The sequence below is a fragment of the Piliocolobus tephrosceles genome, chromosome 13 (assembly GCF_002776525.5).
Source record: "Piliocolobus tephrosceles isolate RC106 chromosome 13, ASM277652v3, whole genome shotgun sequence".
Lineage (NCBI taxonomy): Eukaryota > Metazoa > Chordata > Mammalia > Primates > Cercopithecidae > Piliocolobus > Piliocolobus tephrosceles.
Genome location: NC_045446.1, coordinates 103,008,461 through 103,024,337, shown reverse-complemented (window position 1 = coordinate 103,024,337; position 15,877 = coordinate 103,008,461). Strand labels below are relative to the sequence as shown.

Genomic DNA, 15,877 nt, shown 5'->3' with positions numbered 1-15,877 from the left:
TACGCACGCACATGATTGGTTGAAAGGAAAGTGGAGGAGGTCACATGGAAAATACAAAAAAATTAAAAACTGATATAAACAATGGGCAGGGAGAAAAATCAACAACAAAATCACAGACTAAATAAAAGGAGAAATTAAATTAAATTAGCAGCATATATAGGAAACACTGGGAGGGCAGCGAAACTGCCCAGAAATAGGATAATAAATCATAAAGAGCATTTGGTTAACAACACCAATAAGCATTAGCTACGGCTGCAACACTACATATTAATACCACATCAGGAGCATGTAAACTTGTTTTGAAATGGGGAGGTGTTGCTGTCAGGAACCAGATGTCAAAGTCAATCCAGGAGACTGTTAAAGGAAAAGAAAAAAGCAAGTTATTATCCACAGATTCCAGAAATGTCTCAGCATCCTTGGGAAACAAGGGCAATGAAACAGAATACAGGTCATCAAGGAAAAGTCCTGAGAGTCTTAAGGTGAAGACTGTGTGCCCTAGAAGAACAAAAGATTGTATTAAATCAAAAAGCGTCATTTCATGTTTCCTGTGGCATAAGGAAGAGGGGAGCATGGGCTGAATGAGGCTGGGTGGACGCATGCCAGAGATGGTGGCTTTGATGATCTTATCTCACTTCTTTCTCCACAAACCCATATTATTCCTGAGACCTCGGTGAGCCTCCCTAAAGTCAAGACCCATATAAAGGAAGAGGCCAGTGCAGACTAGGGAATAGGTTTCCTTCTGATGGTTGAGACAATGGCTGTGCTGACACTAAACAGCAGAAACTGTACCTTTGGCCTAATGTGCTGAGAGTTTGACATTAAGCAAATGTTTGGCCATTTGTGGTTAAAGTGTTTTGTTTGTTTTGAAACAGGGTCTCGTTTCATCACCCAGGCTGCAGTGCAGTGGCGTGAAGATAGCTCACTCCAGTCTTGACCTCTCAGGCTCAAGCAATCTTTCTGTCTCAGCCTCCTGAATAGCTGGGACCATGGGCGTATGCCACTATGCACAGCTAATTTTTCTATTTTTTGTAGAGATGGGGGTTTTGCCACGTTGGCCAGGCTGGGCTCAAGTGATCCTTCTACCTCAGCCTTCCAAAGTGCTGGGATTACAGGTTTGAGCCACGGCACCCAACCTATTACGGTTAAAGTTGTATCTTTAGACTTGTGGTTGCACTGATAAGACATACATTTGAGATTTACAATGAAAAAAGCAAAAACTTGTCTTATGTGGATGTAAAAGCATTCCTTTTGGTCCTATGTTGTGACTGAGTGATCTTGACTTGTTAAAAGACATTTTGGGTTTCTGACCTTAAATTTAAGAGGCCAGGGAATGTTTTGGCCAATGCCAATTGAGGCTGAGGGAGAAGGGCAAAGAAGGGAGATGAAGACACCTTTCTATGTAAAGAACACTGCTGGTTAAAAATAACCCGAGAGAAATGCTTTAACCAGGCTACCTCTTCCCTTGCCACTGTGAGCTGATAGAATGTATGCTTCTTTCTTATTGTCTGGCATTACACAGATTCAGGTACCTTCCTACCAAAGGGGACTTGCAAGGACTATATACAACTAAGCAATTGCTCCTTTGGTTTTATTTAGAATACCTTTATTCCCTCATAATTATAAATGGGTACACACACACACACACACACACACAGGCAAAACTGGGAGATATTTATTTTCAGCCCCACTGATGGATTGATGATTGATGGATATTCACATGCTGATAGCTACTCTGCTATTAGTTCCACTGCAATTCACATGTGCTACATTTCACTTACTGGTAAGAAATATGCTCATGCTAAACTCAGGCTGCTGCCCAATTGTGAGCATCTTTCCTTGATCTCAGTATCCACTGGGACCTACAATTTGGGTCAGTAGTCAAGTGGTTCAAAATAAAATGACTCAAACTTTCTTCCCTTTGGATGTCACAACTAAGCATTTTATCTGTGGGCAAAAATGTCTGATGTTTAAAAATTAAAGACATGTCAGGGGAGAGAAACCTAATTCCTTCTTCAGGCAAAATCTGGAGCCAAGATTGTGTTTCACTAACAGAGAGGACCAACCTACAGTGAGTCACCTTAAATGTGACACAGTTGTACAAATACGTTATGTAGCTTTCTCCTACTGTGCCTGGACACACATTGCACCAGGCTGAAAAAGGACAGGAGTGACACTGTAGAATAAGAAAGGAGGCTGTTAGCTGCATTCCTTTTCCAAATGTAAAAAAAAAACTCATAATCTGAATTAGACCCATGCGAGCACAGCCTATTGTCATCGGCTCTGCTCTGCTGACAAAATGAAACCTTAAAAGCATCAGGAATTAAGATTCATCACAGCACACACACGGAGGGAACACCAAGAAAGCAGACCCTTAGCTGTGTTCTGCAGTAGAAAAAAAAGAACCATTTCATGCAACACACAGAACCAGGAAACTCTTTTCTTCTCTGTTCAATTATGTATCGGAAAGCTTGGCCCTGGGAGCTGGAGTTATACTTTGCATACCTGCTTTCTGCCTTCTCGTTCTGCTTGATGAGATGCATGCCATTTTTTTTCTGTGCAACCAGAAATATTATAAAATCTAAAACTCCCACACAGCTTCGATGCTTGAACACTACAAACATGCACACATACTCATATGGATTCTTCAGGGGATTCAAGTCCTCCACACACATCTTACTTCATTAGAGCATTATAAAGACCAGTTTGGAACACGTTACAGCAGTGATTCTGTGTAATGTTTTCTATGATGAAAAAAAGAGGATACAGTCTGGCTCTTGACTCTATTGTCAAGAGATAAATTCCAGCACTTTCATCTGGACTCTCAACCCAGGGGGAGCCTGGATTAGGCTTTTTCTGCCCATCATTTTTCTAGCACTGAGGCAGGAGCCTGAAAGGAGACAGCAGGAAGGAGCTCTCTCCTTTCCCTGTGCTCTGCATACAGGGAGACAAAGCCAGGCATGCTGTCAGGAAGCAGCGGCTCCTTCCTTCTCGGCATCACCCTCTCCCTTTCCCCAAGCTGCCATTTTCTCCTATTCCTTCCCTGGTTCTCAGTCTTTTTTCTACTGCTAAATTAACACGCACACGAGCGTGTGTATTTCAGAAGGAGGGACAGTAAAGCGAAAGCCGGGAAGGAGATGCTGTTCTTTTGTGTCCTCAGCGTTTCCCTAATCCTTGTCTGTTTTTAACTAGAGAGTCGATTTGGAAAGGCCTCCTCATGCACGGAGTATTCTTCCAATAATCACCCCCGTTCTTTTGCTGATGCTTGGTTTGCTCTCTTGGCCAAGCAGACGGCATGCTTAGGAAACCACACCAGGCTAGGAGCCTTCATGCATTCACAACTGTTGCTTTTAATAAAAGGGAAAACAACAGGCAGCGCTGTAACCTAGAAGTCGGCTCTACAACAAGCGATCAGAGGTCTGGCTGAGAGCAGCTCAGCCCTGTACTCACTAGCTGGTTCTGTGGTTGCAAGGGCAGGAAGAGGCCAGGTTGCTATGGAAACATGACAGACAGAAAAGGCACAGAAAGGTGAAGGAGAGAATGGAGATAAATTAAACTCATAGCTATATATGTATATATACATGGGTGTGCATATATTATATGTATGTAGGCATCATTATAAAGATGGTGAAGGAGGTATTCTCTCACTCTCTGAATTATCAATATTAATATACATATTTATTTATTTATCTATTTATTATTTTGAGATGGAGTCTTGCTCTGCCACCCAGGTTGGAGTGCAATGGTGCGATCTCATCTCACTACAACCTCCATCTCCCAGGTTCAAGCGATTCTCCTGCCACAGCCTCCCAAGTAATTGGGATTACAGGTGCATGCCACCATGCCTGGCTAATTTTTATATTTTTAGTAGAGACAAGGTTTCACCATGTTGCCCCGACTGGTCTTGAACTCCTGGCCTCAAGCAATCCACCCACCTGGCCCTCTCAAAGTGCTGGGATTACAGGCCTGAGACACCATGCTGGGCCTTAATATACATATTAAAAATACCTTAATATACTTATTTAAGAGAGATGATCAGAGATTCTGCTGACAAATGACTCTCATGCAGCAAGAGATAACATAACTCTCATTTATTCTGACTATTAATTCCAGTTGCTAAATTCTGAGAGTATGTTTTGTGTTCTTCACTCTTAATCTTTAATTTTCGCAAACACTTAAAAGGTAAGTGGAATCCATTCTTCACCTTAGAGGTAAGAAATCTGAGACTTGGGGAGGTTTAGCGACTTATCCTACATCATGGAGCTTCAGGCGGAAGTAGTGGAGCTGTGATTTGAACCCAGGTCTGTCTACTTCCAAAGCCTGAACTCTGTCTGCTACAGGACAGTGCCTGGAAAAGCACTCCATGAGGTGGTGGGCATGCTTATGAGTCAATAGATGGTGACAGAGGGCTTCTGAGCTTGAGGCTTGAGTCACCTCCTGAGTCTGAGCCCAAACTGCAGGGGCTTCTGATATATCGAGGAGAATAAAGCCAGCCAGGCGGCACCACCCTGCCTGCCCATTTGCTGCTGTCTGCCACTCTGGGCAGATGCTGGCATTGCATCTTGTGTCTTACTGAGCTGTGGTCTTACTTTGCTATTCCTCCCTGGAAAGCTAGGTTCAAAACTCCAAACAGTGGCAGGCCTGGAGCCCTTTCTACTCCTGCGCATTCAGAAGAACAAAAGGACAGGATAGCAACATCAATTAGATCGGAAATGAGCAAGGCTTAACCAGGAAGACGAAACCTGAGAGCGACCCGTTGACGTTACTGCTGGCTCAGTGGTAATGATCCCAGGTGGGTAAAGCAGAGCTTGATAAACATTAAAATGTTTGTGATTTTCTTTAGGGTGGCAGGACGTGGGTGACTACTCATCCTATTTTACAGAGGAGATAAACAAGGCTCACTTGCGAAGGGTTAAACGATTTGCCTAAGCGCCTACTGCCAGGCACATCTGCCAGACACTGTTTATTTTCCCACAAATATTTACAAGAAAAGTATGCATTTATGGATAAAGTGAATGCTACAGGCCTCCCTATCTAATTTCAATGTCTGTATCCAACTGTGCCAATTAAAATGAAGGGTAAAAACAAAACACTCCAACACATTTTCTATGACCCTGCAGAGGAGACATTTTTCTTGGTCAATTCCCTTGGTCAATCTCCAAATACGAGTTTTGATCCAGCCCACTCAGAATCCTGAGGACAGGGGTGGCCCCAGGGAAGCTGCCTTGGGGATCCTGCCTGCAGGGGTTTCTATCCAGAGCAATGCTTTTCCCTCGCCTCTCCTTCAGGGAAGGCTGCCCCTCATGGATCTGAGAAGCCCTATGCCTGTTTCTCTTCTCATCTGCTTCTCTAAAACCCGACGCTGCTTTCCGCCAACTGAGTTGAATTATCACCTGGTGAAGGAGATAACATTAGGCAGAACAAACTGTGGCTGGTGGAAAGCGACCTGCAGAGAGATGGATGAAGAAAATGATACTCACTATCTGGTGGAGACAATGGAACAGGGGTAGACGAGCTAGCAGATGCCGCTGAAGAAAGAAAAATGAAGGTGGGGAAAAAAGATCATTGAGGTACACAGATACTGAATGAAAAAAATGGAAGCAACAACCCTGGGGTGTCAGTATGAGGAGCTGAAGCAAGTTACAGTGGGAAGAACAACACTGTGTTTGAACAGGTGGCCAGGGCACCAGCGAGGAGCAGGGCTCTCTCTAACTTCAAACCTTGAGGCTGTGCACCTGCCAAACCCTGCAGTTTAGGTAAAGTCTGGCCCAGGAACAGCTGCACAAGCCTCAAACCTTGACTGAAAACAAATACCCAGTTCAGCAGGACCAGCTGTCTCCATAGGACCAGAGGTATAGGAGGAAAGGGAATTTGGACCTCAGTTTAAGGTGAACCAGTGAAGGAGAAAATAGACATTGGCTTTTCATGTTACACATCTATATATGTGTTTCTATATAGGCATATATTTCCATATATGACTTTATTTATAGCAAAACCTATATGCCTCACTCATTTCAACATCTGAATGAATGAAACAGAAATGGCTGTCCTACCTAATGTGTACTACTGGGTGAAGTTCATGATCCTTTATCATACAGATGATGCTGCAACCACTGCTGCCTTCCAAAAACTCCCCTACAGAATGTGGTTATTTGGAGGCTGCTACAGAAGAGCCATGCAAATAATATTCAGGATTATTCTCACTCCTCCAGAGAACAGAAATGTTGAAGAGACTGGGACTGAAATTCTAGCCAACCTTCTGTGTAGAGGATGGTTGGTTGTGCATCTGAGATACTGAGACACTGAATGGATCTTTGGTTTTTCATTGGCAAATATTTGGAAGTAGTCCCATCAATAGTCACAAAACAAAGTCCCCTTCGAGAGCTAGATGAAAATTTGGAAAAACCTCAGTGTATCTCCGACACTGCCTTAATATCTAATACTCATGGTTTTGTCTTCTTTGACCTTCCATATGAGGGCATCTCATTAAACCATGAGTACAGTGTCACTGGAATCAAAGCAACAAAGAATAGTAACTCATCATTATTGGATGGTCTCCTTCCCTCTCTTTTCTTTGTTTGGCTTGAATTGTTTGCATAGTTATCCATATTATTCTGGCAAAGAGATGGAATTTTACGTGCTTTAACCACATATATGACAATCCATTTAACTTATACTTGCAGTGCGCCACCTGGGGGACAACATGTGAAAACAAAAATCTCAAGATGCCTCCTTCAAAAAGTAGAGACTCATTCATAATCTCTATATTCAAAAAGAAATTGTCTATTTCGCTTCATGGTACAGAAGCAAATGAAGATGTATTGTTTGGGCAATGAAATTATGAAGGTGGGTAGCTCAGTCATGGAGGGGAAGAGTCACAGCTAGTTGTAAGGAATCTCACAGAAGCAGCGCCTCGCAAGGCAAACAGAGGTTTTGAGCTTTCCTCCTGAGTGTCTTGATGGCATGCAGACATTTGGCTTAAAAAATAATATGAAATACGTACATTCTCCCAGGTTAGAGTTTTATTTGTTTGTTTGGAGTCACAGTTTCCTCATGACCTTCATGCACATTCATGAACTACACACAAAGGAACCTCCAAACAGGTAAGCCATGCTTAGTAACTGGCAGCTTGAAAGCAGGAGTCCATCAAGAATTTGTGGCTTTTACTAGCTCCCCTGCTCATCCCTGCTTTGACATATCCATGTCTCTAAACACGGAGAGGTCTATTAAAGAACCAAGAAAGCAATCCCATTATTGAGACATCTCAACAAACTTCAAGTGATGAGTCAGTGCCAAATGCGCTGGTCTCACCTGACACCTGGCAGCCCAGGAGTCCGGCAGCAACACCTCCCTGTGCAGCACACTGGCCTCTGCTGACTCTGTGCCTTCTCTTCCTTAGGGCTTGGGGTGTAACCAGGGCACAACTCCAGCGGCATGGGATCCTGCTGTGCATCTGCATCCCAACAGTATTACAGGACAGGGGTGCAGTGTCAGCAGTGCTGTAAACTGGCATCAGAAACCAATGCCACTGGTTCTTGGGCTCAGTGCAAGCACAAAGCTAAACTGGCGGTTGGTTCTGTTTACCTAAGTTCAGACAACCTTTGTGTCTTCCAAGAAATGGGAGTAAGAATTCAGAGAAGGTCTTTACTAAGGCTCGTTCCTCAGTTCCTAGCAGCAAAAGGGTGGGTTTGTCATAACAGTGGTAACTGCTGGCAGCATCCTCCCAATGATATCTATTTTCAGGATGGGTCTAGGGGTAGCAGGATACTCTGTGGGCTAAGTCCTCACTTCAGCAACTCTGGGAAGGTTATCAGGGCACAAAGAAAGACCATAATAAGTCATCTTTGGTGATAATATGATGTTCCCATATGTTCACTGCCTCATCCTGCTAAAGTTCTTGAAAAAGGCATGCTCAATTCTAAGAATATGCCATGGTTCTACTTATCTAAAAGAAGTTTGCCTTTTGATTCTTCAGACCTTAACTTTATTATATGATTGAGAAAAACTGACTTTTTGTACCACTAACAATGCCTGCTGTTGTAGCAGTCATGACCTACTTGAAATGCAGAGAGATCCTTTATCATACAGATGATGCTGCAACCACTGCTGCCTTCCAAAAACTCCCCTACAGAATGTGGTTATTTGGAGGCTGCTACAGAAAAGCCATGCAAATAATATTCAGGATTATTCTCACTCCTCCAGAGAATAGAAACCCTTTTCCAAAGGGCTTCTCGGAGTCGTGGTTACTTATCCATTTTGATACTATCAGACAATAAACAACAAGGTCTGGAGACCTCTTTTTTGTAGTTAAAAATTTTAATTTAAAGTTAAAATTTCACTAAGAATTTCATTTTTAACATTGACTTAAAAATACAGCTTCTGATATATATATTTATACATATATAAAATCTCACCTTTGCAAGAACTGAGCTGGCAATGCATGAAAACCACTGTGGCCTTTGAAGTACAAGACCCAGTTACCCTGATTCAGTACTCAAACTCCAGTCACTGGTTAGAAACTCAGAGGGGAGCCTCATCCCAGCCTTCCTCTCTTTAATGTAACTAAGCCAGCATTCATTTACGGATCAAATCCAGACCAGAGGAAACCTGGAGACTCAGTTGAACCATGAGTTAAAGATCAGGGAAGATCCAGAAGGAAGGTTCTCTCATGCCCAGAGTGACTCCTCCCAAACTTGCTTAGGGCACAGCAGCTGCACACCCAGAGCAGGTACCTGTCAGTCCGGCCTGATGGCTCCATCCCCCAACTCTGATGGCTTCGAGAGCTGGTTCATCCCGCACCAACTCTGCTGAGGGGGGATTTGGCACTTGCTCAAAATCTCAGAATGCCTATATGTAGCTACTTAGTTTTTGCTGTTGCTGCGATATTTCTGAATAATGTTAGAAAGAGAAGCTTCCTTGGGTACCTTTCAGGAGCAGGGAGCCTTTTTCTGAAAAGACTGTACAGCTTCCTGAATACCTTTTCTGCGGTGTCTGTCTGGGTAACAAACACCTCCCTCCGTTATTCTGGTTCAGCCTAGGAAGAGCCAAATCTCAGGAGAAGGGAAGTTTAGGGGCATCTCTGCAGGCTGACGGGGTCAAACCACAGTTCATCTCTCTGTTACTCTTGTTCCCTGTGTCCTCTATGTACAGCTTCCATGATTCGGGTGTCCTTCCAGTGAGGAATCTCCCCTTCCCTACCATGCATGGCAGAAGAGCTCCTACATTAGCTGGTTAGTCTTCGCCAAACAAGGAGATGCACACTGCAAGTAACTACATGCCAAAGAACAGAGCTGACTGGAACTAGAGACTTAACTCTGCAACAGCTGCCTGCGGGACATGCCCATGGCTCAGAACCAAAGTTCATGCTATGTTTTGACTATGGCAGCTACAAGGAGCCTCTCTGGCCATCCTCCTATTCCCCTCCAGCTACCAAGCTGACAGACAAAAAGCAAGGAAGCAACTGAGCTCAATTCCTTTATCTCCTAAAAGCAAATATGAAAATCCTTTCAGGTTTTTTTTTCCTTCAAGGTATTTTGAATAGTGACCTGGTGGGGCTGTGGTCACTTTCCCGGCATCCTGGCTGAAGGTGAGGCGGGGCTATAGCGTGTTATTCAGGGCCCATCTGCAGACTTCCACCATGCTTGGCTCAGCAAACATCATCTTTGCCGTGGGGTAATCATCACATACAAAAATTAATAAATAAGCACAATTTCCAAAGACACAGAAGTTGCATGCTCTAAAACAGGAAGAGTGTTAGCCTCTTGGAGTAACCGACAGACGTTAACAACAGCACAACTAGACTAAGGTCAGTGTGGTTAGGGCCCAGACAATATCATCTACTTCAGCCTCTAGGGGACAAAAAAGGGACCAGAACTAAATTAAGAACTAGAACTAGCAGATGTTAACGCTATGGAAACAGGTAATGAGGTATGAAGAGGCACTTACGTGGAGGAGGGCTATCTGCATTTCCCATGGATGGAACACAGACGAAAAGAAAAGACAAGAGACAGACCCAAGAAAAAAAAAAAAAAAGATGTAAAAGATAATGAATAGAATCCGCAGAGCACATGGAGCTGGAAACTCAAATTATCAAATTACTTCAAATCCAGAGAAAGAAGCCATTCCTGTAGAAGGAAGATGAGACAGGCTTTCCTATTTCTGGGAAGAGGTAAGGGTAGTGGGTCCCTTCGCAGGCCCCTGGCTTCAAAGAGAAGGAAGCAAAGGATTCTCCCAGGTGCATTTTAAATCCAGGGGTCAGAGAGCCCAGGGAACTCTGTGAACACTCAGGAATTTAGTTCTACGGTATCTTCTTTAGCTGGGTGGACTCAGGAGCTTCCCAGGGCAGTATCTCTGTCTGCAGAGGGGTATGATAGGAGCAGAGCTTGCCCGGAGCCTGGCTGCTGGTGGGAAGGGAGGGCACAGTGGGATAGGCGTAGTTTAAAGAAAGAGGGAATGGCAGAGGAAAACCTAGAGATACATCCCTGAGTTGAATGAGGGGGAAGCAATTCTCTTGAAAGAGGCCATGGGGAATGCTCTTGCTATGGGAGGGAGAGGAGCAGAAAAGGCCAAGGCCAGGGCTACCTCTTCCCCTTGGCTTTGCTGGGTTTCTGCTACTGCTTACATATTCTATAGCAGTTTCCATTTGTCTCTGACTTAATATCTCTGCTGCATCAACAATCTCACAATGCATTATGTGAACTGTCACCATCTTTACCATGTCCTGCAAGTCACCAGGTGCCTAGGGCTTTTGTGGCCTGTCAAAAAGCAACTCTCCCAGATCCTTTGGCAACCCACTCCTGGTTTTCTCCCTACTTCCTTTAATAATGTGTTGGTGCCCTCCCCGTGGCTGTTATTCTAACGAGCTGGACCGGCTACTATGACAGTGTCCCCAACCCCTTGGAGAAAGACAGAATGAAGGGACTATGTGTTAGCTGTCACTGAGAACCAGAGAACTAGGAGGTGGGGCCTCCAGGAGCAGAGGGATCTGAAAGACAAAAAGCTGTGGTCTGAACAATGACATGGGCCAGCTCAGGGTCCCCCGCTGCCCCCAGGGAGAAGAGGGTGGGCTGGGAAAAGGTGGGCAGCTGGCTTTACTTACGGACTGGCTGGGTCTTGAACTCGGAGGCCGCGCTGATCTCACCCAGCCCTTTGCCATTGAGCGCTGCCAGCCTTACAGCGTACGTTGTTTCGGGCTTCAGGCCCACAATGGTGACGATGCCCTCCATGCTGGCTGTTATGAGAATATGGGAAGGATGACAAAAGAGTGAAAGTCTGCTGTTAAAACAGTGCAGCCACTCTGGAAAACAGTAGGGAGGGTCCTCAAAAAATTAACTGTAGATTTATCATTTGGTCCAGCAATTTTATTTCTGGGCATATGCATAGAATTGAAAGTCAGGACCAAACAGATGCAGATAACTGGCTATCCATGTTCACAGAAGCATCATTCATAATAGCCAAAAGGCAGACACAACCCCAATGATCACTGACTGATGAATGGATACATGAGATGTGGCATATACATACAATGGAATGTTATTCCACCTTAAACAGGAAGGAAATTCTGACACATGCTACAACATGGATGAACCTTGAAGATATTATGCTAAGTGAAATAAAATAAGCTAGCCATAAAAGGACAAATGCCATATGAGTCCACTTATATGAGGTACTTAGAATAGCCAGCTACATAGAGACAGAAAGAATGGTGGTTGCCAGGGGCTAGGGGGAGGTAGCGAACGAAGAGTTAGTGTTTAATGGGTACAGAGTTTCAGTTTGGGATGATAAAAAGTTGTGGAGATGGATGGTAGTGATAGTTATGACTTAATGCCACTGAACTGTACACTTAAAAATGATGGAATATAAAATGTATGTTATTTATATTTTATATTAATAAAAATAACTAGAATTGATCTTTAAAAAAAAAAAATCTGGTGGACAGATAGTGACATGAGATCAACCTGCCACAAAATTGGTATGAGATTTCAGAGGGAAGTTAGGAAGGTAAAGTGATTGCTTTCTTCTGGCTCCAATCCTGATTACCCAGCAGTTCCTCTTGGCCCCCTGGCTCCCCCCAGAAGCTAAAGGAGTGATAGAAGCTTTCTGGCAGAACTAATTCTGAATAAAACTGCATTGGACTATATCTCTGAATGGCCGTGATACTGGTATCCTAGCCCACTCCCAATTCCACTCCAATTACCACATATGAGACCAGGATTAAAAATTTGTACAGAAACAAAACATACTTCACTGAGTTATTCCAATTAAACCCAAAAGGGGGAGTCCAACATAAGCACACACTATCCTCAGATGACTTAGGCTCAGAATTTTCACAAAAATCTTCAGTCTTTTAATCCTTAGCTTGGAAAGCTAGCACAGGACTGATTTAAGGGCAGACTTGTCCTGCTGGCTGTGCTTATTTGGTTACTATCACAATTACAAGACAGTCAGTCCCTGAGTACAGATACCCAAGCGGGACTGGCCGGGTGTCGGCAGAGAACCTGCAGCACAGGTAACTCCAACGTGCAGAGTAGGGTGGATTGGACTCAACTGGCCACGTTAGAACCTATGCACTGGACTCATCTGGCTGCTCAGAACCTATGCAAGGCTCCTGCCTGGAATGTGGTAGAGATGTCTTCACCCATCCTGGAAGGGTTGTGAGAACCAGGCTCTGAAGCACAGAGCGTGGGTTCAGGTGGCATTAGGGGCAACAACTCTGCAGGCAGATGTGACTTTGACCTAATTCTGGAGGTGCAGTTCCTCATTCTCTAGGAACACGCACAGGATGGCAGTGCGGACATCTGAGTACCGAGGCACTCGTGATCCCAATGGAAACACCGACTCCCCCAACTCACCTTCCTTGGCATCATACCACTTGGAATGCCATACTTCTTCACCCACTGCTCTCCACTCAGCTTTGTATTTGAGGATGGGCACCCCACCTGTGGCCTCTGGTTCATCAAACTGCACCTGGGCTGTGCTGGAGTACGGCTCCACCTGGTCGATGGATGGTGAAGAGGGAGTGTCTGTGGGGAGGACACATATGGAGACCCAGGTGAGCCCAGTTTGGCCCAAGACCATTAAATCCCAGTCACAAGGCACATCTCTTTCATTTCTGCTCACTCTTGCGAATCCTGTCACTGTATCCTGTCCTCCTGGCCCATCTCACCAGATGCTTCTTCCCCAACATGCCCCATGCGCAGATCCAATGACTCCCAGCTTTCCAACCCTCTGGCTTTGCTGACCCTGGCCCTTTCTTCTTCCCAACATCCTGGAATCACTCAAGTACACAAATTGGACTGGCAGGGGTAGGTGGGGGGTTGTGGCAGCTGCCGTAAGGGACACTCACCTGCTTGAACAAGGATGAATTCCAAGGACTCCTGCCCAATGCGGTTCACTGCAGTACAGTTGTAGTTTCCAAAATCATTTTCAGAGTCTGGGGTCACCTTTAGAAGAAGAAGCTCTTGGGTTACAAGTGTTCCATGGGATGGTCACAGACTCAGATCTTTATTTACTGGATTAAGTGAGTAAAAAACAGAACTAGTAAAGTACAAATCATTAGCTCCAGCCCAGCCTTAAACAAGAGAAAAGAATAGCAGAGGGGCTCATGGGAGAGGCACATTCAGGGAGGGGACTGGTAGAGTGGGCGAAGGGGAACTGAAAAGAGGCCCAGTGTCTTCTCTAGCCCATGCCAGAGAAGTAGGAGAGAGGACTTGAGCTGCATTTTGGAGCCCATCTAGAGTCAAACGGTGCTTTCTCTGCTCTGCCCCACCCCCATCCTGACTCACCTCCAGATAGCTGGCAGAGGGGGTGTTGTAGATCTTGATATTGCTGTAGTTGGAGCTTGGCAGCAGCTGGCCATCCCGAAACCATGAGATCGTGGCACTGGGATAGGCAAATACCTCGCAGGTGATGTTCACCTGGTTCCCCTCCCAAGTGTACACAGCCACAGGGCCCTGTAGCTTCGGGGCATCTGCAATAAATAACAATGACTATTGGGATCACTGCCATGATCATGAAGCCCCCATATCCTGTCTCCTGGCACTGGGAAGGCAGGTGTGCCCCAAAGCAGAGCTAGTGCCTGGTATAGTAGAGGTCAGGGCCGTTTTAGAATTCCTGTGCACAGCATGCAAAGACTCAAGGGCACAGCAGGATTGTAAGCCTGGAGATGGTGTGTGGGGGGTGGCTTGGGAACAGAGCTCTGAATGGCCCAGAGCCAGCTGCAGGGAACGTGAGAAGAACTCATAGGGTGCAGGTAGGTCCTTGCTGCTGTTTTCCTCTCTCATCCTGATCCTACCTTGTCCCTTCCCTCCCATGTCCTTCCCCATTTATTCCTCACATTGCACTTCAAGGTACATGGACTGGGAGTCCTGGCCGATGGTGTTGCTGGCGGTGCAGATGTACTCTCCGGCGTCAGTGTACTGGATGCTCTTCAGGGTCAGCGACGACACACGGGCATGGCTGCGCACCACCATGTGCCCATCCAGAGTCTGCCGGGGGGAAAGGGAGCGTGTCAGAGCCTGAGGCAGAGCAGAGGGCAAGACTGCTATGGCAGGATGGGATCTAGGAGACTAGGCCATCGCTTGGCTGTGACCTGTCTCTCTTCCTCTCTCCTCTCTGTGTCAACGGCTTTCTTACTTTAGGTACCATCTAATGGGGGAGGCTCTGGGAAGCAGCATGAAAACTTGGGAGTATCCGAAACAGAAAATGAGACTCAGTTATGTCAGGCAGCCTGATCTAAGTGCCAAGATTGGTTTGGGGCTAGGTTCCCCAAGATGACTTTGTTTGGGATGTCTAAAATGGAAGCAAAGCCTCCAGCCAGCAGACACTACAGCAGCAGCAGCAGCCCTACCTCATGAGATGCTGCGAAAACTGCATTGCCACCCTGTCCTTTCTGTCTGTCCACCTGCCAGTTCCACGGTGCATGTACCCGTAGCAGGACATTCCAAGTGCCCAACATAAGAAATTATTAAAGAAATCCTTATTTCTGCAGATGCCTCTTTCCTGGATGCTTAAAAGTGAAATAATCCCATGTAAAAACAAGCCAAACAACTCAAAGATCAGGAGCCACTGCACTGGAAGTGAGAGTAACTGGGTTCTCTCTCCAGGGACAGCGGTACAGAGAGTCCTAGGCAGGTCTGGGATCCTTGACACCTTGGCCACCACCATTTTATAGTCCTTGATACAGCAATGGGCTTCCTAAATCTCTGGAATTACAATGATTGGTCAAAAAGAGAATCGGTACATGGTCCTTAGGCAATGGGTACTGGAGTATTTCCAAGCGGATTTTCCCCTTGACATTCTAAGTAAAATGGCTGCTGGCCCAGGAAGAGTCTACGCATGTGGCCTAACTTCAGATTCTCAGGAAAGTTAGTGATCTAGAGAAAGGGTCTTGTTCTGTGTAAGCTGGGCCCTCTTGTCTCCAGTATATGATGTTCTGTAGGGATGGACAGGAGGTTATATTCTGCACCTGGCATCTGCCATCCATGCATTGAGTCTTTAAAGAATGACAGAACCATTGGCTTCAGGTTCTTTGGATATGCTGATTTGGGGCCCTGAAGCCCAGAACTGCAATGTCATACAGCAGCCAGCCAGAGTAGGAAGCTCACAAGAAAGGCATCACTGGCCTTGTTCAGCTGTCTCAGCAGATTTACCATGAGAAGTCCCTTGGACCATCACTGACAGAGCTAGTCTATTCTGGTCATCTCAGCCCCTCGCATTTCATGTCTGGAAGCTGAAAAACAACTCTAGCAAGAAGACAGAAGAGCCAAGCAAAGTCATGACTGCCTACTGCTGCGAGTGCCATTCCTCCCTGGGATGAGTTCTCTGTTGCTCTGCTTTGACCTACAAATCTGGGACACTGGTTGGCTGAAAGATGCATCCC

At 45.5% G+C, this 15,877-nt stretch overlaps 1 protein-coding gene across 3 annotated transcripts in view; it reads right to left on the bottom strand.

Moving 5' to 3' along the window:
* The window catches only part of NCAM1 (neural cell adhesion molecule 1), a 313,585-nt gene that overhangs the window by 32,254 nt on the left and 265,454 nt on the right, over positions 1–15,877 (bottom strand). The window contains exons 9-16 of one of the 3 annotated variants that reach the window (XM_023208249.2): positions 14,333–14,483; positions 13,782–13,966; positions 13,343–13,439; positions 12,849–13,019; positions 11,096–11,227; positions 9,943–9,957; positions 5,478–5,525; positions 3,448–3,489 (exon numbers count right to left, since the gene is read on the bottom strand). In XM_023208249.2, coding sequence (XP_023064017.1) covers positions 3,448–3,489; positions 5,478–5,525; positions 9,943–9,957; positions 11,096–11,227; positions 12,849–13,019; positions 13,343–13,439; positions 13,782–13,966; positions 14,333–14,483 — 841 coding nt within the window. Of the gene's footprint in view, positions 1–3,447; positions 3,490–5,477; positions 5,526–6,253; positions 6,257–9,942; positions 9,958–11,095; positions 11,228–12,848; positions 13,020–13,342; positions 13,440–13,781; positions 13,967–14,332; positions 14,484–15,877 lie in introns of all 3 variants that reach the window. The other 2 variants (XM_023208250.2, XM_031936706.1) reach the window with 2 other exon arrangements.